This window comes from Castor canadensis, chromosome 7 (genome assembly GCF_047511655.1).
Source record: "Castor canadensis chromosome 7, mCasCan1.hap1v2, whole genome shotgun sequence".
Taxonomy (NCBI): domain Eukaryota; kingdom Metazoa; phylum Chordata; class Mammalia; order Rodentia; family Castoridae; genus Castor; species Castor canadensis.
In genome coordinates this window covers 156771651-156795705 of record NC_133392.1, presented here as the reverse complement: position 1 = coordinate 156795705, position 24055 = coordinate 156771651, and the positions used below count along the sequence as shown (strand labels likewise).

General features: G+C 49.3%; 1 protein-coding gene across 3 annotated transcripts; it reads right to left on the bottom strand.

The window, feature by feature from the left end:
• Positions 1-509: 509 nt before the first annotated feature.
• Positions 510-21311, bottom strand: Slc2a5 (solute carrier family 2 member 5). 3 transcript variants are annotated; one of them, XM_074081429.1, is made up of 13 exons: positions 21293-21311; positions 19873-19958; positions 9986-10084; positions 9331-9491; positions 8879-9003; positions 4414-4566; positions 3769-3894; positions 3498-3685; positions 3281-3391; positions 2194-2295; positions 1803-1878; positions 1349-1476; positions 510-1237 (listed from the first exon to the last, which is right to left on the bottom strand). In XM_074081429.1, exons 2-13 carry the CDS (start codon positions 19900-19902, stop codon positions 1034-1036), a joined length of 1503 nt encoding a protein of 500 aa, XP_073937530.1. In that variant the 5' UTR covers positions 19903-19958; positions 21293-21311; the 3' UTR covers positions 510-1033. The 3 variants fall into 3 exon arrangements, with proteins under 3 accessions (XP_073937530.1, XP_073937529.1, XP_020013088.2); XM_074081428.1 differs by lacking the exon at positions 21293-21311 and adding an exon at positions 20188-20206; XM_020157499.2 differs by lacking the exon at positions 21293-21311 and having other exon boundaries at positions 19873-20150.
• Between the last annotated feature and the right edge of the window lie 2744 nt (positions 21312-24055).

Here is a 24055-nt window from a genome sequence, read left to right as displayed (position 1 = left end):
TCCTCCTCTATCGACCTTGAAAACCTCTTCCTTCCATTCCTATACAAATCCTACCCACCGCTCTGTCTTTCCTGCCATCTGTAAAGTCTCAGCTCACAGTCCTGCCATATTGGTGGAGGGGCCACCTGCTCCTGCCTTCCCCATCCTGCAGCCTCACTTCCAGTCCCCCGATGTCCACCAAAGCCCTGCAGATGTGAAGAGCCTGCCCCAATCCTAAATATAAGACCTCAGGGCTGGCAGAGTGGCTCAAGTGGTAGAGTGCCTGCTTAGCAAGTGTGAGGCCCTGAGTTCAAGCCCCAGGTCTGCCGAAAAAAAATTCAAACTAAATATAACACCTCAAAGCTTTGCAGCCCCCTCCTGTCTTCCGTCAGCAGGCACCGTCTGCGGATATCTTCCAGGAGCTGATGCCCATGACCTCAGCTGCCCCGAAGAGCAGCTTTCTTGCCTCTCCCTGCTCTCAGAGAATGGTGCATCTGAGCTGATCTGTTTTATTCACTATACAGAAGCAATTCCATTTCCCACTAGGACTATAATTAAAGATTAATAATTCAGATTCAGTTAATGTTTGTGCTACCATTCCCCAGCTTTTTCAATGTCATCATTTCTGATACCACGTGTCCTAAGACAGGTGTTTCTAGAGCAGGCTTGGATGAGAGGATGAATTCAGCTGTGAGCAAACACCCGCGACCCCTCGCCTGTGGGGGCCACAGAGAAGAGTCAGTTTCACGGGCCAAATCTGATGCCTCCCATCTGGCCCCACAGAAACTGTTTCTGTTAGAAAAACTGTATCACCAGGAGCCGCTCAGTGGCTAACTCAGCAGGGTAAGGGATGGCTGTCCACATGATTCAGAGCTGGCAACTGGCCACTCTGAAGAGAGACAGCTGGGTGTCCAGCACAGAAGTGGGTGATGAGGTTTGCATTCCACGTCAGGCTTGTCTCATTTCTGATGTCACAGACAACTAGAGGACACAACCAGTCCCAGGAAGAAGCTCCATGTAGACCCGTGGAACAGGCACCTCTCCCCTAATGTAATTACTGCTGCAAAATGGTTTGTGGGAGGTCTTTCAGCTCCTCCTTTTCTGGGTGCACTTCCGACACCTTGTTCTTCTTGGCGAAAATCCGATTGATCTCTATAAATGTCTTGGCCTTGGTCTCGGGGACCACCAGGAAGATGTAGGCAGTGGTGAGGAGACAAATGACGGCAAAAATGATGAAGCTGTAGGGGCCGAGGCCAAGCTGTGGGATGAAGCACCAACAAGTGAGGCTATGTGGACAGGGGTGTGTTCTAGAAGGCTCCTGCCTCTTGGTTTGGGGATTTGGGTGACATCAGGGCCCGGTTGCACTCACTTGAATGAACGGAAAGATCAGGCCCACGGTGAAGTTGGAGAGCCAGTGGACACTGCCACCCACCATGAAGGCGGCTGGCCGGGAGGACTGCAGGAAGATCTCAGTGATGAGCAGAGCGGGGATGGGACCTGAGGAAGGAGGGAGGGAAGGTAAGGGAAGCTGTCTTCCCTGCAGGCAGAGCAAGCCACAAAGGGTCCTTGAGCTCCTGGTGTGCTGGCACCTTGGACACCTTGTCTGGGTTGGGGGGACAGGGGGGTTTGTGCGGCAGCTCACAAGGATGCCACACATAATGGATGACAACCTGTGCAAGTGGCCAGCACTCCCTTATAAGACTTCTTCTGCCAGTCGCACAGGTTTTTGACCTACAGGCCTAATGATGCTCCCCCAGCCCCTGTGCGACAACTGCGTTGTTTCCAGGGAACTGAAACCATGAGACCAGCCTGGGAGCACTTACTGGGCCCGAGGGCATGTCCTATGACGTAGACAATGACGCAGGTGATGCTGATGTAAGGCATCCAGGAGATTGTGTCCTGTGGGGAAGGCAGGTGGTTAGCACCTGGCAATGCCAAGACCAGCTGGGACGGGGACCTTCAGGAGCCTTGGTTCCCCACGGGGGCAGCCGCACTGCCCAGGGGCAGGGGATGGCACCTGGCTGTTGCAGGAGCCATCTTGATCAGCTCTATAAAGTCAGCCGAGAGGGGGCTGTGACATGAACACATGGTCCCCAGATCTCTGACAGCTGGATTTGTTAGATGGATTCATTTTGCTGCCTTGTCCTCTCACTATAGTGAGAGCCCAGAGTGGGGGCGGAGGGGGCAGCCAGCACAGCCCGTGCCCTTCTTTACCTGTAGTGCCAGTGCAACTGTCAGCACGATGCAGGCTGTGAGGCAGGTGGAGAAGCCGAGGATGAGCAGAAGCCGTCGTCCCCAAAACTCCACCACGAACACCTGGGAGAGACGGAGGGGAGGCTCAGGAGCCAGGCCAGCTGCAGCATGGCTTAGGCTGTCCGAACCAGAAAGCCCTCTCTGTCCCTCACACCACCTTCCAAGGGGCTGGAGTGGAGCTGTGTGTCCACCCACGTGTATGCACACAGTTGCATTCTCACGCACACAGCCACATGCCCTTGGGTGGGCAGAGTCCACCCTTGGATGAGACCCCACGTCAATGGCTTGTTAACATGGTAGCCTGAAGGCAGGCACCAGTGGCTCGTCTGTAATCCTAGCTACTCAGGAGGCAGAGATCAGGAGGATTGCGGTTCGAAGCCAGCTGGGGCAGACAGTTCATGAGACCCTATCTTGAAAAAAACCAAACACGAAAAGGGGCTTGGTGGAGTGGCTCAAAGTGTCGGCCCTGAGTTCAAACCCCAGTACCACGAAAAAAACAAAACAAAACAAAAAACATTGTGGCCTGCTTTTATTTGTTTTGTTTTTGGTGTACTGGGGTTTGAACTCTGGGCCTTGCACTTGCTAGGCAGGCGCTCTACCACTTGAACTACTCGATTAGCCCCCTGTGGCCTGGCCTGTTTTAAACCTGAGCCCACCATGACACAGGAAACCAGATAACAGGATGCACCCAGGAGACTGTGCATGGAGGCCAGGCTCCTATCCGGTGACTGAAAATCATTGAGGTACCATCCAGGCAACGGGCCATGAGCAGCAGGTGCTTGCAGGGCCACCGAGATGCCCCATGGAGATGTCCCCTCCACTCCTGTATGCTGCGGCCCTGGACACTTCAGCAGCCCCAGATGTAAGAGGCCAGAGCAGAGCCATCTGGCATGTTGGGAGTTTTTAGAGTGGGATGGGCCTCCACTTTTGGGGGCCCATGGGCTGCTCCCTACTGGACTCAGGCCATGAAGGTTGGAACCTTCCCCACTTCCCTAGATGTCCCTCTGTCCTTGGTGGCCGGTGAGGCCTCAGCTCCCTGGACACTCACAGTAACGATGGTCATGAACACGTTGACAGCCCCCGTGCCAACTGTCACGTACTGGACATCTTGGCTCTTGACCCCAGCACTGAGGTAGATCTCGTCTGCATAGTAGTAGATCTGGAAGACAAAGTCAGGGGCTGGGAGGGGTATGGACAGCTGGGCCCCTCGGGGCTGCAGCCTGGACAGTGCCATCTGCTCCCGAGCCTCGGGGCCACCCCCATACCGCGTTCACTCCCGACAGCTGCTGGCCGCCCATGAGAACAATGATGGAGATGAGTTGCCAGCGCAGGGTGCGCAGCTGGAACAGCTTCCACACAGAGACGAAGCCCTCGCTCTTCTCCTCCTCGTCCTCCTGGCGGATCTCCACTATCTCCTCGTCCACGTCGTCCCAGCCACGCAGCTTCTGCAGGGCTGAGGGCAGGATGGGCTCAGAGCATCGGCCTGGAGCTGCCGCGGGCAGGGCGGGAGCCACCACCTGCACGGGTGGACCTTACCATCTCTGGCTGCTTGTTCGTCTCCCTTCTGAATCAGCAGGTAGCGGGGGCTCTCGGGGAAGAAGGGCAGGAGAAGGAGCTGCAGTGCTGCGGGGATCCCGGTCAGACCCAGCAGGACTGGCCAGCCTGCAAGCAAGGCGACTGCTGTCACACAGGCCTCCTGTCCACCCCAGCCCAAGGCCCTGCACCTGCTCCTCTGCCCCTCTGCTCCATGCCAGGTTCTTTCTGTCCCATTGCTCAGTGAGGGCAGAGGGTAGAGTCAGAGTCTGGGATGTTCTCCCTACCTTCCCCACGGGAAGAGAGTGGCCCTGACCCTTTCTGAAATGGGATGATCAGAGTCCCAGGCCACAGTGCTGCTGGGAGGCCTGGAACACTGCCAGGAAGTCCTAAGCACAGCCTGTTGGTGGCTGTCACTGCTGTGCCCAGGCCCCTGTATGGACAGCCATGAGAAGCTGGCCCTTCCCGCTTACCCCAGAGCTACCTTGCCATCTCCTAAGGAGAATCTGTCACCATGTGCTGGCTCACCAGCATTGTGAACTCAAGGCGGAACTGGGGCCCCAAGGACAGCCACCCTACTGGAAACCTCCCGTCCTGGGGAGCACACAGTGCAGGAACTGGCTGGGTCAGGCACCGTCCTGGACTCACCTTCATCATTTGCCAGGAGATTACGAAGCCCGAACACTTGGGCCACAAGGATGCCAATGGTGATGAAGAGCTGGGGTATCACCCCAAGAGCCCCCCTCAGATTTTTAGGAGACAGTTCCCCTAGGTACATAGGAACCACGTTGGAAGAGACACCTGGGAGGAGGATTCAAATCAAAATGTAATTAGGAAAAGTCAGTCTGGCAGGGATGAGTTGAGTTCCTGAAGACCCTTTCCTTAGCAACCATAGTATCTGGGCAGAATTTCCTCAAATAACAATAGGGAAAGCAAACACCTCTTTTTTGTTTTGTGGTGGCATTGGGGTTTGAACTCAGAGCCTTACGCTTGTAAGGCAGGTTCTTTACCACTTGAGCCACTCTTCCACCAGTATTTGTGTGTGTGTGATGGGTTTTTGAGAGAGGGTCTCATGATCTATTTGTCTGGGCTGGCTACTCTGCCTCCTGAGTAGCTGGGATTACAGGTTTGAGCCATCGGTGCCTGGCTGCAAAAACCTCTGTTCATTTTCAGGTCCTCAAACTTTGAGGAAAGCCAGAGCAGAGAAGCTCCAGACCAGGAGCACTTGCTTCCCAAATTATGTCACCTGGGGACACAGGAAGAAAGACACCCAGTGTGGTTAGCTACTATTTTCTCCTGCGACTCGGGAGAATCTGATACTAAAAGGCCCAGGACCTCTGTCACCAGCTCATCTTCTGGGAACAACAGGTAGCATAATAAACCGAGGCAGAGGCCTTCATAAGCATTTAAGCACGAATTATTCGTCCATAAGCATTAAACATCTCAGTATATATTTGTAGAATAATCTTCATTTCTGGGATTTGTGTGATGCCTGGACCACTTCTGAATCCCCACGATTTAAGCTTGTATGTTTTCTCATCAGATGATGTCTGACCCCTTAATAATAGGACTTTAATTTTGTAGGCGATAAAGTGTTTTTCACACATCATCTCATCTAGTTCTTCTGAAAGAACAAGAAGATAGGGATCCTGAAGGAAGCCAAAGGGTTTGTCATGATCCCAGTGTCCTGGCTCAAGTGGAGACTGAGAAGGATCTGGGGGACTAACGGGGAGATCCCTAGGAAACAGACCTGGGACGGGTAGAGGTCAGAGTCGCTGGCTACGTGACAGGACATCCTGAAGGGCAAGTTTCCCTGTCTTGAAATTCTGCCCAAGGACATCTTTGCTTAATATTTCGGGAGACAGTTCACAGATATTAATTCTTTCCCATTTTCAGAGCAAAGGGGGCAGTCTTTAAAACAGCCTTTAGCATGTTTTGGGGCAATCAACACCCTGAAGACTCAGTGCACGGACTGGGGACCAAGGGAAAGCCCTTCCTTCGAGGCCCTCAAAGTACTGGCTTGGTTCTCAGCGCTCAGCAGTAGGGCTTGGTGGCCGTTTCTTCATGTTACATGCTTCTCAATTTGGTTAAGGAAATAAATGAAGCATCCACTTTCAGGAGGTCTGAGGAAAGGAGATCATTTCTTTCTGGTGGAAAGTGACCTGTACCTTGTCTTGAATATGACACAGCAGCCTGTGCTGGGGAGACACTAGAGCCAGAGTGAGAGGCTTATAAAGTTTGAGTTCCTTTAAGCCAGGGCCAGTCATCAGTCTCCTTGCCAAGAAGCTGACAAATAACAAATCAGTGGACTGCGAGCATCCTGGAGTCCAAGGAGCAGCTACCTCTGTACCTGCTGTCAGGGGGCTGTTGGCTTCACTTTCCCAGTGAGCACGGTCACATGAACAGGGGCTTTTTGCATGTCTAGGTGACACGTGGCTTGGTCATGCACTTTCCTAACATTCAAAGGACAAATGAGAAGCAGGACAAATGCAGTGGGCATCAGCTGGTATTCTCCAACTGTGACCTGAGGACCTGGGGTCCCTGCCCTCCTCTCAGGGAGTCTCTGAGATCAAAACTATTTTCATAGCAATCCTGAGATGTTACTTGCCCTTTTCATTCTCTCTCTCTCTTTTTTTTCTTTTTCTTTTTTTTTTTTTTGCAGTACTGGGGCTTGCACTCAGGGCCTTGACTTTGAGCCACTCCACCAGTCCTTTTCTGTGATAGGTTGTTTTTGAGATAGGGTCTTGCAAACTATTTGCCCAGGCTGGCTTCGAACTGTGATCCTCCTGATTTCTACCTCTGGAGTAGCTAGGATTACAGGCATGAGCCACAGGTTCTTGGCTGCTGTTTTCATTCTTATTCTCCCATGAGCATACAGTGGAATTTTCCAGAAACTACCTGCCATGTGATGTCACAGCCAACTGGACACAGGAGCAAGTTTGAGAATCTAACATTAAAGAGATTTGCAAAAATGTAAAACAATGCCACTTTTCTCACTAATTCTTTTGTCTTAGAATATAGCTTTTTAATTTTTTTTATTGTAACCACATGAGCAAAAGCACTTTGGGGCCCTCAATACTTTTTATTGTTATAACTATTACATTTTTATTAGCTTATATTAATTATATGGGGGGGCTCAATAATTTTAAGAGTGCAAAGGAGTCTTGAGCCTGAAAAGTCTGAGAAACACTGACTAAAAGTATTGCTTATGTAAGCATAAAGTTTCTTTGCTTAGTCCAGGCTAGCCTCAAGTTCGAGATCCTTCTGCCTCAGTCTCCTGAGTACTGGATTAGTGTACCTCCACACCCAGCATAGGTTGGGATTCTTAACTGTGATTTGTAATTGGAGCTTAATATTTTTATCAAGACCAATTCAGGATAGTTTGTGGTTAATGGAAAAGGGACTGGGCCACTGGGTGCTGGTGGCTCACATCTGTAATCCTAGCCACTCCAGAGGCAGAAATCAGGAGGATCAAGGTTTGAAACCAGTCTGGGCAAATAGTTGGCAAGACCCTATCTCAAAAAAACCCATTTGGAAAGAGAAAAGGCAAGGTCCCGGGCCACACTGGGACCGTGAGCAGGAGGCACGTGTGGTGCCAGCCTGCACTTGTAGGACCCCGAGTTTGCACCTTAATGCTTCCTCTGATCTGTGGCTGGGAAACACTGCCTCTTACAGATGCCAACTTGGGAAGCCACAAGCGTGGCTGTCTCATGTCTCCTCTTGTTCAAAGCTTGTAGGGAGAGCTTTTTAAAGCTGCCACAGCTGGTGGTGAAGCTTAAGTGGTAGAGATTTTGCCTAGGGTGCACAAGATTCTGGGTTCAATCCTCAGTACTGAAAATAAGAGAAAGCTTTTAGCTGGATGTGGCCTGGGCTACATCGTGAGACCCCATTTCAAAAAACCCGATGAAGCCAGGGGAGGATGGCTCACACCTATAATCCTACCTACTCTGGAGGCAGAGATCAGGAGGGCTGTGGTTCAAAGCCAGCCTGGGAAAATAGCTTGAGAGACCCTATCTCAAAAAACCTAATACAAAAAAGGGCTAGTGGAGTGGCTTAAGGTGCAGGCCCTGAGTTCAAACCCCAGTATGGTAAAAAAACAAAACCAAAAAAACCTAAACCAACCAATCAAACAAACAAAAACAACAGCCACAGCAGGTGTAGCCTGGGTTTGGGAGGCAGTAGGTAGGCTTTGCAAACCCTTCGCGGTTTGTTAAATGAGTGACCTCGGGCAAGTGCCTCTGCAGGTAGGAATAAGTGAAACAGAGCCCAGGAGGACCTATGCAAACCTACCGTGGCTTATGAAAGTTGCAAGGTTGCTGTTATTAATGCCTTTCTGATAGATTCATATGCTGGAGTGTTTCTCAAACTTTTATGACCACAACTCACAGTGAAAATTGCAGAAATAAATCAGACATTGCAACCCGGTTCTTCCATACGCACGCAAGTAACTGAAAAGTTTCAAGAGACATTCTTGTCCTTACTACATACAACACTTGTCTACTCTATTTAAAAACAAATGGTGCCAGGCACAGTGTGTGCACCTATAATCCCAGCACTTGGGAGGCTAAGGCAGAAGGATCATGAGTTTGATGGCAGCCTTGCCTACATAGTGAGACCCTGTCTCAAAAACAAAGAGCTGGAGAGGTGTGGCTCAAGTGACAGAGTGCTTGCCTAGAAGCGCAAGGCCCTGAGTCCAGACTCCAGTACTGCCAAAAAACAAAACAAAAAATTCTGCTCACCAAACATGTCACCACCACCTTATTGAGATAAAGGACTGAGTTGGAAGGGCCCTTCGGAACAAAGGATTTTGTGTCTGTCTTTCACAGAACAGCTTTCGTGGGTTGGGTTGGGGCTCAGTGGTAGAGGCTTGTCTTGCATGTGTGAGGCCCTGGATTAAATCCCTGTCACTGCAAAGAAAAAGCCCAGGCATCATGGTGGTGGGGTGGAGGTCTGCCAGTGTCCACCCAGGACACTGCAGGGCCTCATGTGCTTCTTTAGGGACTGTGTGAATCGGTATGCAGCAGAGGCGGTAGGTGGGTTCGTTCCCTGGGGCCGGTTCTCCCTCCCTCTTGAGGATTTCAGATAAGCATGGCAAGATGGCAGTGGGGCTTACCTGCACATATGCCCACCAAGAGCCTGGAAATGATGATAAGCTCAAATGACTTGGCCACCTTGCTGCATCCCATTAAGATGGCGGGCACAATGGAAAATATGTTGTTGAACAGCAAGGCCCCTTTTCTGCAGAGGACCAGACAGCAGTTAATAGGGCTTAAGGATTCCTTCATCCATTCGCTCATCCACTCAAGTGAGTCCTGGGTCTTGGCCTGCCTGTTCTTTCCATGGCCCCTGGGATCCCCAGCCATTCCTAAGACCTTGTCTGGGTTCCCAGACCTTGTCTCTGTTTGCTCTTCTTTGTGTGACCACCATACGGAAATGAATAATAAATAAATAACCACAGTGGTTATCAACTTCATCTCACAATAAGGAAGTCAGCTTTTGGCCTATAGCTGTGACCACAAATGAGGCCTATCAACTTCAGGGGACTGAAATCTCCCTTCCCCTTACCTGCCGAATTTATTCACCAGCGGGCCAACCAGGAGGGATCCCACAAAGCCTCCAAAGGGGAACATGGACACTGTCACAGACCACAACAAGGTCAAGACGAAGTTGTCCATGAGTTCTCCTGTTCTGTTATTGTAGGTGTCATTGTAAAATTGCTTCATGAGCTGGGGGACAGAGGACACAGAACAACAGAATCATCTGATCTGGTTTTGCAGGAAGAATGACAGAAGTTGTCAGGCGACCCAATAGGACATCGTGCATAAACAACAGCAATATCAAGTGGGGGAGGGGGTTAGGACAATTTCATGACCAGCAAGTTGGCCAGGGTACCCATGGAAAAGGAAGGCCAACTGCCTGTGTCTTTGATGGCCACTTCCATCAGACATCAGACCCTGCCAGCTCAGAGCAGGTCTGAGGGCCAAGGGGTCAACCCATCGAGGTCCAGTGGGCCTGCCTTCCTAGCATTCATGAGAAGAGAGGGCTGGGGACCTGGTCATGGCCTGGCCTGTGCCTCCTGTCCCTTTGGTCTGTGCTGTGTGTTCGGAGGGCTTCTCTCCTGTCCCTCCAGGGCCCACTGCATATGCTGAGGGGCTCAGGCCATTCCCAAGCTCCTCTCTGTTCTCTCAGGAGTTGCATTTTGCTGGTCACAGTGACCTACCTCTGACGGTGAGTTGACAGCAGACACATTGTAGCCATACTGGAAGGACGAGCCAAAGGCAGCTATCAGGGTAGCCAGTGCAAGCACAAGGGTCAGCCTCTGTGAGAGAGACAGGGTACAGGTTGGGGAGCAGCCCTGGGGTGTTGGGCCTCGGATCAGACCCCATCTCCATCAGAGATGTCATCCACGTGTGAAGCTCTGTGGTCACACAGTTACTTCACATTTCCAGACTTACTCCGTTCTCTTTCCAGGGTGAGAATGGGCTTTCCCAGGTGCAGTTTATTTGTTGTTGTTTTCAGATGGGGCCTCCCTGCCCAGGCTAGCTCTGAACTCTGGAGCCCAGGCAAACCTCTTCCCTCAGCCTCTGGAGTAGCTGGGATGGCAGACAGATGCCCCTGCAGTCAGCTCATGGCCGCACTGTTGGCTTTTGGGATCTGATGATTCCTTGTTGTGAGGGGCTGTGCTGTGCATTGTGGGATGTTCACAGAATCCCTGATTTCTGCTTTTAGATGCCAAGGGCACCCCCTCCCCAGCTGGGAGGACCTGAATGTCTCCAGGCATTCCTCATGGACCCCAGGACTAGAGAGCCACCAGGTCAAGAGACTGAAAGCAGCACCCCATTTAACCTTGGAGTTGCTCCTGGCACCTTCTTGCTATGGGGCTGCACTTGCCAATGTGCTGAGGCTCTGTCTCAAATACACACTGGCCCTCAAGATTAAAGACAGAGACGAGAAACTAATTTCCCTGGGTCCCTGGGTTATTGTTCTAACAGGTAGAAGCCACAGTGGAAAATGTTTAAATACAGATTTCTGGGGCCTCCCGAACACAGCACTCTAGTGACAGTGTCACCTCCCACATGTGAAGAGACTCAAGGCTCACTTCAGACAGTTCTTAATGACAAGAGGGATTCATTTGTAAAGGAATGAAGACAGAAGAAAAGCATACATGGGGAGAGTTTTGATCTTAGAATCCGTGGTCTCATTTCAAATTTGTCCCCTGCAACTTCCTAGCTTAATTCAATATCTGCCCCGTGGGCATCCTCCTCTCTACTCCGGGATAACAACACTCCCTCCCAAAGCAGAGGTGAGGACAATGAGCCGAACCTGCAGCTGGGATGGGCCTTGGTGGAGACCATGGGAAGACTCCATCGAGGTTCCCCTTTCACAGGGGACACACGCTCCTGTTTGATGCTCTACATCTTCAGTTTCTGACGCCTGTGAATCTAAGGAGGATCCCTTGAGTGGTGGGTGGAGGCTGCACACAAGGACAACAGGCCTTCTCTGCCTCGAGGGTCAAGAGAGGATGGAGTTCACCTCACCTCTAGGAGGTCAAGGGCAAAATCACCACATGCTACCCACACCCATACCCAGTGCTAGCCACGTAGATCTGATGGACGTGTTTACTGACTCGATTGCAGAAATCATTCAAAAAGTACCAAAGCATCAAGTTGTGTAACACACACACATTTCATATATCTGATATCTTAATAAAGAGATCATAAAAGGTTTTTTCTCTTTTTTCTTTTTCTTTTTTGATGGTACTGGGGTTTGAACTCAGAGCCTTGAGTTCTACCACTTGAGCCACATCTCCAGCCCAGAAACTTTTTTTGTGGGGGGCGGGAGTGGGACTGGAATTTGAACTCAGGGCTTTGAGCTTGAGTTACATCTCCAGTCCATTTTGTTCTGGTTGTTTTTGAGAACTATTTGCCTAGGCTGGCCTCCCAATCTCAGCTTCCCAAGTAGCTAGGATTATAGGCATGAGCCACTGGTACCCAGCTAACAACTGTTTTTAAAAAGAACAAAAACGCAAGTCTAGTGGGCTTGGCCCTTGTCCAACCATCTGCCTCATCCATTTAAAGTATACTATCCCTGTTTAAACCACTGACCTCATGCCTTCTAAAACAAAACAAAGACAGTACACGCACACATACACACTCACACCCCACAAGTCTCATTTGACTGCAACATTCTTCTTAATCATTAGTGAATTAACAAATGGCCAGCTGAGCAGGAAGTTTCTGGTAAGTACAGAAGAGCCTCAGCCTGTGAAGCTGTAAGTTTCCAGTTTCTTCTCATCCCCACAGACACAGTCTGTGGACTGGCAGGAATCACGGCCCACCCCCATGGAAAAGGAAGGACACTCACTCATGGTGCTGGCCCACCTGCCTTTTGTTCATTGAATGTTTGTATTGACAGCCCTGACTGTGTCCCAGGCACCATGCTGTAGGCTGGTGAGCAAAACACTGTTCAATGTGGAGACAGACACTCAAAAGCTACAAAATAAACTGGGGTGCTGGTCGCTCACACCTGTAACTGTAGCTAGTTGGGAGGCTGAGATCAGGAGGAAGGCAGTTTGAGGTCAGTCTGGGGGGTTGAGGGGAGTTAGCAAGACCCCATCTCAACCAAGGGCTGGGCTTGCTAGTTTTTGCTTATCATTCCAGCTACGATGTGAAGCCTAAAATAGGAGGATCACGGTCCAGGCTGGCCCGGGCAAAAAAACAAGACCCCCATCTCCAAATAATCAGAGCAAAAGGGCTGGAGGTATGGCTCAAGTAATAGAGCATCTGTTTAGCAAGCACAAGGTCCTGAGTTTGAACTCCAGTACCACCGAAAAATAAAGCTGCATATAATGTAATAATTAAAATCTAACTGTAAGAAATGACCCAAGCCTTGTATGCACATATAAATAATAAAAGAAAAAAAAATCTAACTGTAATCTATACCATGAAAAAAAAACCACAGGAGTGGTTAAGAAGAGGCTCCAGGAAGTTACATTTAAGCTGAGACCTAGAAAAGTGGGGAGAGGGGGTGAACAAGGTGTTCTTTGCTCGTGCAAAGGTGTAGGAAGGAGCTCAGAACCTTGCACCTGGAACAGGGCTTGGGACAGGAAGGCAAGCTGGGCCAAGGCCACAGAACAGAGGGGGCTTTCACTTCCTGGGCTCTGCATCCCAGCTGGTGGAAGGATTTGACCTTCTGAAAAATCACTCCAACTACTGGGTGTGGAACAGAAGTGGGGAGATTGACAGAAGGTTACTGCAGAGGGCAGCTGTCAGCAGGTGGGGGCTTGGGTAAAGGGGTGGTGGCTGTACCAGCTTTGAGGACAGTATGGGAAGTAAAATCAAAGGACTCAATATCCCAGCAGGAAATGCAAATCGAAACCTCAGCCAGGGAGCCTCTAGGGTGCTTAGGCTCAAGAGGCCTGGTAAGGATGCTGGCAAGGGTGGGGAGGAGACTGGAGCCCTCTTACACTGGTGGGAGCGTCAGGTGGTACAGCCACCTTGGAGAAGTGTGGCAGTGATGGTGTGACCCAGGGATTCCACTCCTAGGTTTAAACTCAAGAAAACTGAAACCATATGTCCACACAAGCACTTGACCACAGCACTTCAACCACCAAGTGGAAGAGACCCACATGGACACTGACTGACAGCTAGACAAATAAAAATGTGTGTGCACACACACAGTGGAATAGTATTTGGTCAGAAAAAGAAACGAAGTGCTGATATACAAGAGGAAGTGGAGGGACTTGAAAACATTACTCTAAGCAAAGAAGCCTGTCACAAAACCCCACTTAGTGACTGATTCTGTTTACATGAAATGCCCTACACGTGAAAACCCACAGACAGAAGTGGATGAGTGGTCTCCTCCGGCCAAGGGCAGCGAGTAGAGATTGGGGGGAGATGAGAAGTAGCACAGGGCCTCTTAGAGATGATGGAAATGTCTAAAATTGATTATGGTGATGGTTGCACAGCTCTGTGAATATACACCAAACTGTATATTTAAAATTTTTTTTCCAGCTTTATTGGAGAAAGAACTAACACATATTTGGCATACAGATTTGTCAATTTAACATGAAAACTAGACAAATGTAGCAGAAATATAACAGGTGCTTAGAAACTGCTTTTTCTAGAAAGCACTGATTCCTCACTTGAGACCACAAGTTAACCAAAAGCAGGAGAAAAACTTGTCATCCCTGCCTCCATCTGCTTTGCTCTGTGCCGTTTTGTCATTCAGTCACCTGAGATTCTGGGATGACAAACATCTTGTGACAAGAGTCAAATCTACCCTCAGGTAGCAGTGACTTTCCTACCATAAGGAGACCTCTCCTGGTCAATCCTGAGATAGGAACCACTTGACCACACCTTCAATTAAGACCATTCGATTATGTATTTGTCCCTGGCTCTAATTCTTCCTGTTTGAACCTGAAGCTCATGGTGGTACCCCAAGCCTTGGGCCTCTTCATCTGTGCCTCCCAACATTGCCTCCTTGATGAATTCTCCTTTCTCTTACCTCAGCACTACTTGTCTCTTTAATTGGTCCATCAGGATTGTGGCTGAGCCTTCTCTGTTGGGAATTCTTGGATTTGGGGCTTTTGTTCTTAAACTCCAGTTATGGAAACTTGGGACAGTTCAACGTACAATGGATTTCTCAGCGCACAACCTTGTCCTGAGTGGAGGACCATCTTACAAGTGGAAATTTCTTTTGCAATGAGTTTTTAAAAGGTCAACTGAAATATCCAAAAGCCATCCGAAAGCTGTCTAGGTAGGCCCTTTTAATCTAGTCAGCTGTAGTCCTTCTGTGGGGCAAGGAGAACTGCCTATGCCCACCCAACTGGAGAAGGCCTCCCTTAAGCTTTCTGAAACTTTCCCTTGACGTTTTATCAGGTTGTAGATATCCCAAAGAATGTGACAGTCCATGAGGTCAGGTGTTGCCTGGCAAACCAAGGAGGCCTCCAGTGCTGCCACACAAAAGGAATTTCTTCAGCCCTCTCCCCCCACTAGGTGTCCACTCAAGCAAGACGCCCTTCTGCCAGCCTTCTATCACAAAGGGGTTAAGAGGAAGAGCCTAGAATCTGAGAAGTGGCTGTGCAGAGAACAAGGGAAAAAAACAACAGGGGAAAAAGTTCTTAGAGGAAAGAAAACACAGAGGCTAAGATAGAAAATGTAGATGACACCATAACCAGACATGTTTCCAAGTCCAGATTTTTTAAATTCATTTATTCATATGTGCATACATTGTTTGGGTCATTTCTCCCCCCACCCCCCTCGCTTCCAGGCAGAATCTGTTCTGCCCTTATCTCTAATTTTGTTGAAGAGAAGACATAAGCATAATAAGAAAGAGAAAGCGTTTTTTGCAGTTGAGATAAGGACAGCTATACAGAGAGATTCCTAGCACTGCTCCCATGCACAAGTGTGTTACATCCCAAGTTGATTCATCTCTAACTGACCTTTTCACTAGTTCCTGATCCCCTTCTCATACTGATCTCTGTCTCTTTAAGCAAGCCCAGATCTTGATTTAGGGAAAGTTCTAGAAGGGTCTCTGTCAGGAGCCCCATGTTTGCAATAGACATTTCTGTCAACATCGCAGAGTGATGCCCCCCAAGGGGTCCATTAGCCCTCACAGATCCTGTTTTTTAGGACAAGCATTCCTGCCTTATGGTGAATGCCAGAAACAAGCAAATGAAAATATCACCCCCTGAATGTTCCTTCACTGACGAGTGACGGCTTTCTTAGTCAAGAAATGGTCCTCCCACGGGGAGTGGAGCAGATTAGGCCACGTTCCACGCGGCGTTGGGGGGGGTCTCTAACCAGTGATTGCCTCCAAACTGTGTCCCTTTTCCCTCTTGGAACTGGGAAGCAATAACAAGTTCAGGCACCAGCTGAGTAGTGAAGGAGACTAGTCTCGGCCAGGAGTAGAAGAGGAGACAACCTTGCAAGCCACCTTCTCTGGGAGCATTTTCTTTTGCAATACTGGGATTTGAACTCAGGGCCTGCACTTTGAGCTACTGGCCAGCCCTTTTTTAGTGATAGGTTTTTTCGAGATAGAGTCTCTTGAACTATTTGCCTGGACTGGCTTTGAACCGTGATCCTGCTGATCTCTGCCTCCTGAGTAGCTAGGATTATAGGCGTGAGCCACTGGTGCCTGGCAAGGGAGCATCAAGTGTAGAAAGCAATGTTTTTCCCTGCATACACATTTCAAAATGATTACTATAATCAAGCTAATACAGTCATCACACTATTATTTGTGTGGGTGGCGATGACATTTAAAATCCACTTTTCTAGCAAATTCCAAATACACAAGGTACTATTAACTCTAGCCGCCATGTTGCCATGTATGACATGACAGACACGCACTCATCCTGCATTTCTGAAACTGTGCCTGCGACCAACATTGCCCAGTGCTCTCCCCCCAGCCCCTGGCAACCCTGCTCTGTTCTGCTCCTCCCACACGTCTACATCTAAGTGAGAGAATGCAGCTCGTGTCTTTCAGGGCCTGGCCTACTTCATGTAGCATAATGTCCTGCGGGTCCATCCAGCTTGCCAAACATCAGCCAGGATGTCCTTCATCAAGAGTGACAAACTGTATACTCTAAATGGTTGCAATTGTGTAGCATGAGCTACAGTCTCAATCGAAGGCACGTGAAAGAAAGGGGACCTACACTTTGTCTCCCCTCTGTGTGTGGGGGGGATTGGGGGCTAGGGATGTAACTCAGCAGGAGGGAGGCTCTTCTTGGAGGCCATGCCTCTGAGCCAACCTTCAGTGAACGCAGACCCTCACACCCCTCAGTAACCAGCTTTCTCTGTAATTCCGGGAGCATCTTGAGGCTCCAGTGTAATCTCTACCCTTGGGGCTGGCCCTGTGCTGGATGTGTTTCCAGGAGGCTGGGAAGGATGCCCTGGCCGAACTGCCTCCCAAGCACACCTGCTGCAGGGGATAGTGTGGGTGTCACACTTGGGTGGGTTAATTAATAGTCAGTGAATGCAAATGAGTACCAGTAAGGACCCTGAGAGTGCAGAGGGTGGTGGAGACACTCTACAAAATATATGTATTTTCTTGCCAGGTGCCAGTGGCTCATGCTTGTAATCCTAGCTACTCAGGAGGAGAAATCAGGGGGATCAAAGTTCGAAGCCAGCCCGGGCAAACAGTTTCGGATACCCTATTTCCAAAACACCCATCACAAAAAAGGGCTGGTGGAGTGGCTCAAGGTGTAGGCCCTGAGTTCAAACCCCAGTACTGCAAAAAAAAAAAAAAATCTATAATATATAAATATATAATATGTATGTATATATTCCACCCCCTCAGCCTTTGTTTTTTTTTTTTTTTTGGTGGGGACCAGGTTTGAACTCAGGGCTTCACACTTGCAAAACAGGTGCTCTACCTCTCGAGCCACACCTCCAGTCATTTTGTTCTGTTATTTTAGAAATGGGGGTCTTTCAAACTATTTGGTTTGGGTTGGCCTTGAACTGCAATCCTCTCTATCTCAACCTCCCAAGTAGCTAGGATTACAGGTGTGATCTACAATTCTTAGTAGTTATAAAATGTATTTTTTTCTACTCCTTTTTATTGTTAGTTTTTCTTTCTTTTTTTGCAGTACCAGGGGCTTGAACTCAGGGCTTTCACCTTCAGCCACTTCACCAGCCCTATTTTTGTGAAGGGTTTTTTGAGACAGGGTCTTGTGGAACTATTTGCCTGGGCTGGCTTCAAACCACGATTCTCCTGATAGCTGCCTCCTGAGTAGCTAGGATTACAGGCATGAGCCACGGGCCCCCGGCTGTTAATTTTTTCAGGTTAGGGGTCTTTGTTCCCTGGCAGAAATTCCTTGATGAGGCAGATACTGGTCTTTTTACATATGAGAAAAGCAAAGGCCACTGAAGCCAGTGCCCCACAGAGACATTGAGGGACAGAGAACCGGGTCGCACAGGCTGCCTGGTGGCTTTCCCCTCAGAGCAGGAGACCTCTGTAGCCTCTGCCTTCCCCCTTTCTCCTAAAACCCCTCTCCCCTGACTGGGAGGAGTCCTCAGGAAAGCTGAGGGACAGGCAGCTGTGATCAGCCCCTGCCTTTTGCACATGGCCGTTTGGGGTGTTTCCTTTCACAGTCTTGCTCATTTTCAGAGTGTGCCATGTGGGGTACTTCCATTCCTTGCTTTTCTCTTTGGACAGCAGGCACAGAGAACCCAGGACTCCCTGACCCCAAACACCTATGCCTCCCCTCTTTACCTCAGCTCCTTTTCTATCAAGGAGGTGACAATACTTAATTTGTCCAACACTTTCCATGTTGGAAAGTCCAAACAAAGTAATCCCAGTAAAGACCATGAGTAAATCTAAAAAAGAAAAAATCTAAAGTAGATTCCCAATGAGGGTGAGGCAGGATTGACTCTGCCCTCTGAGGACACTTGCTTGTCACACCTGGAGAAAGGTGCTATGGGCATATGGTGGACAGAGGCCAGGGATACCGCTAAATGTCCTGCAACTGACAGTCCCAGCAAATATCAATAGTGCCGAGGTTCCCATGCTCTCAAGGGTAAGCAAGGTAATAACATTTACAGGAGAATTACAGGGTGCCAGACACCTTACAAGCATTCTCTCACTTATTTTTACTGTATGTACTATTTTTTTGGTGGGTCTGGGATTTGAACTCAGGGCCTGTACCTGCTAGGCAGAGCAGGCGTTCTACCACTTGAACCACACCCCCAGCCCTGAATTATCTAATTTAATCCTTCTGGAACCCACAAGGTGGAGAGGTTAGCACTCCCATTTTACACAAGAAGACTAAGGCATAAAGGACTTGAATAACTTGTGGAATTCCACAGCTAGGATAGAACGGAGCTGATGATAATGGCATGTGTTTCTATCTCCCAACCCGCTCCTACTCTCTGCTACAGAGCAGGCTGGCAACCTGCCACAGCAGGTATCTCCCGTCCATGTCTGAAGAAACAGTAATACTTTGCACAACTGAATACTATTCCTCTCCACTCCACACATGCATAAGCAGACACTCCTGGGAGGAATAAAGTGTAGCTTCTTTCAAAGTGATACTAAATCCACCTTTCTGTCACTGTGCATTTTCTGCAGTCAAGGGACTGCTGTCACACAGCAATTATATTGGGGGAGGGTCCCACAAAAAGTTTTTGTCTTTAAAAACAAAATCAAACCTAGCCCGGCACCAGTGGCTCACAGACATAATCCTAGCCACTTGGGAGGGGAGACTGAGATCAGGAGGATGAAGATTTGAGGCCAGCCTGGCCAAATAGTTCATGAGACCCTCATCTCCAAAATAACCAGAGCAAAATGGACTGCAGGTGTGGCTCAAGTGGTAGAGCACCTGCTTTGCAAGTGTGAAGCCCTGAGTTCAAACCCTAGTCCCCCTCCACCCTCCCAAAAAAAAAAAACAAATCTAGCAAAACCTTTTTGGAGCTCAGCTTATTTTCACTATGCTACTTGCTGAAATATTTAATGCTCTGAAACTAAAATCAAAACAAAGCTAAAAAAAATCCCAAATGATGTGCACACCTGCAATCCCAGCACTAGGGAGGCTGAGGCAGGAAGATTGTAAATTAAAAGCCAAACTGGACTACAGAGGCGAGACTCTGCCTCAAAACAACAACAATAAAACAAAAAACCTGTCACCATCAGCATGTAAGGATTTTTGTAACCAGCACATTTGGTTTTGGAATCTCAATATCTACAATTCTTACTAGTAAGAAACAGGGAATTTGCCAGTATGGTGGCTCAGTCCTGTCATCCTAGCTACTTTGGAGGCTGAGATCAGGAGGATTGAGGTTCAAGACCATCATGGGCAAATAGTTCATGAGACCTTATGTCCAAAAATGACCAGAGCAAGTAGTAGAGTGCAGAGCCCTGAATTCAAATCCCAGTCCTACCCTCTTTCCCCCAAAAAAAGAAAGAAAGGAAGGAAGAACATTAATCCTCTGAGACTCTGATTTTGCTAGAGGTACTTTTTTTTTTTAACAGCTATTCCAGTAGAATGATTCTCAAAGGGCAGTGGCCTCGGATGGTCCTCCCCATCCCAGAGTAGTCTTGTGACATCAGAAGCACCAGTGACTCCTCAGGACCACCTGAGCAGGACCTGCTGCTGCTGTGCACACTCACCCCTTTCCTCTGCTGAGCTGGCTCCTCCATCGTGGTTCTGGAAGGACAGTGTGCTGCTCACTTGCCTCCTTGAAGTCACAGACACTCTGCACAGAGAAAGGACCAAAGGCTGCACTTTGGCCGTGCCAGCTCTCAGCCAATTGCATTTTTATAGCCACTCTAAGTTAGAATAACCCTTTCAGGGCCCCTGGAGGCTGGCCTTCCTTTCACTTCTGCTTTTAAGTGAAATGTCTGGGGTCTGGCCCGGCTAGTGCCTGCCCTGGGATGGCAGGCTTAGTATCATCCCGAGAGGGACAGTCTGCAGGATTTCCTCACTTGCTTGAGTGTCCACCAGTCAGGCTCACGCTCAGTGTCGGGAAGGGTTATTTCTGTCAGGAACACATGGAAAACAACAGCTGTCACCCACCCTCTACTACCCCAGGAAATAGGAGACGACAGATGGGGTCCCTGCCAGGAAGCCTGCAACCAGTCTCTGCAGTGGGAAGTCAGTTTTTGCCCAAGCAACTGTGAACACTTGCTTTTTACGTAGTTGTTTTGTTTTGGGGGTATTTGCATTTTTTTGTGCGCTAGGGATGGAAACCAGGGTCTCACACGTGTTAAGATGTGCTCTACTGCTGGGCTACACCCCAGCCCCATGTGTCACTTTTTAGGGAGAGTTTATTATTTTCCTTTTTAAGGAACTCTGAGTAGTCTGGAGATAGAATTTTCTGTGCATTCATAGTTATTAGGAAGCCACAGTTTGATCGGCAATGTAGGGAAAGGAAGTCCCAGCTGCTGGCCTGGGTTCATCTAACTCACAGCCAGGCCACAGCCAGCCCTTGTGTTTGGCACGTATTCAGTGGCCATGGGGGAATGCCAGGTCAAGTGGCCAAAATCCAGAGCAAAGTCCTCAGGGCCTGCAGGTTTTTGTCTCTAGGGGACCTGCTCCCTGTTTTATTATCCAGTTCAATCAGTCCTTACTCCCTTCTCAGTCACCGCCACACAGCCACTGGGAGGTCACTGTGGTCCTCGGGCCTGTTCCTGGCACCTGAAACAAACCCGGGAAAGATGACAGCTGTGCCTGTGTGTTGATGTCCCTATGGAGATCTGGGCATTTCCTTTCACTCATTTTGCTCTCTCTCCCTCTCTCTCTCTGTTTTTCTGTCACAGCCCTCACACAATGGTCTCCAACTTAGCCATGATATGTTTCCAATTATCTCAAAGACTTTGAAAAATTCTCCAAAGAAAGTGCACTTTGGAGGCTGGTGGTGTAGTTCATGTGGTGGAGAACCTGTCTAGCCAGGGCGCGGCCCTGAGCTCAAAATCCTGCATCGCCAAAGGAAGAACCAAGAAAGTGCACTTTGGCTGGGGAAAGGAGAAAAGGGAGAGAAGGATGCAGGTTGTGCAAACAAAAAGAAATAGCCAAGGTCACCATCCTCACCCCTGTCAAGAGCAGAGGCCAACACAGCCTTCCTGGCTCCCATCTTCCGATGTGGCAGCTGGGAGCTCCTTGGTGGAGGCAGACTCTCCCAGCCTTGCCTCGATTTTCCCAATCAAGGCGGGACGGGTGGTCAGGCACGGGGCTGACCAGCACCATACCGCAGGCTCAGCCCGCGTCACCAACGCCCAGGAGCGCGGTGCGGGGCGGCGCGGGGCGGCGCGGGGCGGCGCGGGTCACCTGTCCCATCCCCGCGCTTTGGGCGCTGGCTGGGCAGCTGCCCGGGTTCCCCTTGGCCTTGCCCAGAGCCTTTTGCTCCTATGGGCAGCGACCAGGCTCCTTGCCGCAGGGCACTTTTAGAGACTCCCCACCCCCCACCTCCCCTGCAGTCAGTCCCGGCCGAGGCTTGCAGGTCCCAGGGCTGGAAGGTGACAGTGGCCACTCTTGGGGGCACAGCACCTGGAGTCTTTTCACCTGGGCTTCCCCACTGCGGGTGGACTGGGGGTCGGTGGCAATGGCAGAGCCCTGCCTGCTGAGTGTCACCCACCCCAGCCTTGGGGGTGGGTAAGGGAGCCTGCCATCGAGCCTATCTTCACTTTGGGGTTTCAAACAATATTGAACACAATGATAACCCTGGACTTTCAGGCTAATTGCAGATAACAGGCTGTGAGAGCAGCACAAGGTGTATTTCCAAGGAATTGACCTGGCTTTGGAGCTGCCTCTGGTAAGAGCAAACAAATCAGTTTTAAAGAAGGGAGTCTGGGGTGGGGTGCCTGGGAGTTGGCAGGGCCTCCTCTGACGATCTCCTTCCACTGTACAGCTTGCTTTATGGGGAAATGACCCCAAGAGCCAAGTCTAGGGTCATCTCCAGCTTCTCATTTTATGTTAAATGTATTTTTGCGGTACTGGGGCTTGAACTCAGGGCCTACGCCTTGAGCCACTCCAGCAGCTCTTTTTTGTGATGGGTGTTTTTGAGATAGGGTCTTGAACTATTTGCTTGGGCTGGCTTTGAACTTGTGATCCTCCTGACGTCTGCCTCCTGAGTAGCTAGGATTACAGGTGTAAGCCACCAGTGCCCAACTGCTTTTATTTTAATTTAATTTTTATTTTTGTGGAAACAGGTCTCACTAAGTAGCCCAGGTTGGCCTGGAAGTCGATTTGTACTCCAGGCTGGCCTCCAACTCGTAACCCTGCCTCACCTTCCAAGAGTTGGGATTACAGCATGTTGCACTGTGCCCGGCTTTTTAGGTTGCTTTTAAATGAGGGGAAATACTTGGCCAAGAATTCTGGAATGAGGATTTGTGTCTCAGATTCAATTCCAGAATCACTCTACTAACACAAAATAAAAGTACTAATGTTAGCACACAATTTTAGGAAGTTAGGATCTGAAAACGTCTGGAACGTGAGATTACGGATGACTTTCATTTTGGCGTATATTTATATTTATTTATATTATATTTTTATTTACTCAGCCTACAACTGTACCAGAGGGGAGATGTAACAGGGTACAAAAATAGTGCTGGCCTCCTGGGGCTCAGCCTCTAGTTGGGAAACAGATTTAGGCCTATAAGTACACTGATGAATTTACAGCTATCAAAACGGCTCTTAGGGTGTGTGGCATGGTGGGGAGCTGGGCAGCGAAGACTCGAAATCTGAACTTGAGCTGGGATAAGAGCTGATGGAGAGAGCTGTGGTCTAGAAGGAGCAGCATGTGTCAAGGCCCTGTGGTCAGTGTGTGGTGCCATTAAGAAATTGCAAGATTAGAGTGGTAGAAGAGCACACAGCAGAGCAGTGGGAGAAGGCAGGTAGTGAGGTAGGCAGAACAGACTATCCTTAGTATCTGTAGCCATGTTACGGTACTTGTTCTTTGTCCTAGGAGCAGAGGGAAAGCATTGAGAGTTTGAGAGACAGGCTGGGCATGGTGGTGCATGCCTGTAATTCCAGTTACTTGGGAGGTAGAAGCAGGAGGACTGAGAATTCGAGGCCAGCCTGAGCAAATGTATTGGTGAAACCCTGTCTCAAGAACAGAATAAAGTAGAGCACCTGCCTGACAAGCTTGAGGCCCTGAGTTCAAACCCCAGTACTGTCAAAAAAACCAAAGGAATAAAAAAAGCAAGCTGGGTACTGTGGTTCAAGCCTGTAATTCTAGTTACTCAGAAGGCAGAGAATTCTGGCTTGGGCCAAAAGTTCGTGAGATCCTATTGGAAAAAAAAGTGAAAAGGGCTGGGGATGTGACTCAAGTGGTAGCAACCTGCCTAGCAAGCCCTAGATCCTAGGTTCAATCCCATGCAACAGGAAAAAGTGAAAGACCCACTGAGGAGCTCAGGAGCAGAGTGGAGCCCAGCATGCCTGAGGCCCAGGCTTGTCCCAGCATTGTAAAGAAAAGAAAAGCTTGAAGTGAAACAATGTGTGCTGCAATCCTAGCTACTCGGGAGGCTGAAATCGGGAGGACTATTCTTAGGGCCAGTCCAGGCAAATAGTTCACAAGACCCCATCTCCAAAATGATTAGAGCAAAATGGACTGGAGGTGTGGCTCAAGAAGTAGAGCGCCTGCTTTGCAAGGGTGAAACCCTGAGTTCACACCCTAATCCCAACTCTCCCTTGCCACCCCCCCACAAAAAAAAAAAAAAAAAAAAGGAGAAAGAAGCAATATGGCTCCAGGCTGCTGGGCAGAGATGCCAGTGGAGTTTTACCAGGGTTGCTTTTTTTTTTTTTTTTTTTTTTTTTTGGCAGTACTGGGGTTTGAACTCAGGGTCTATACCTTGA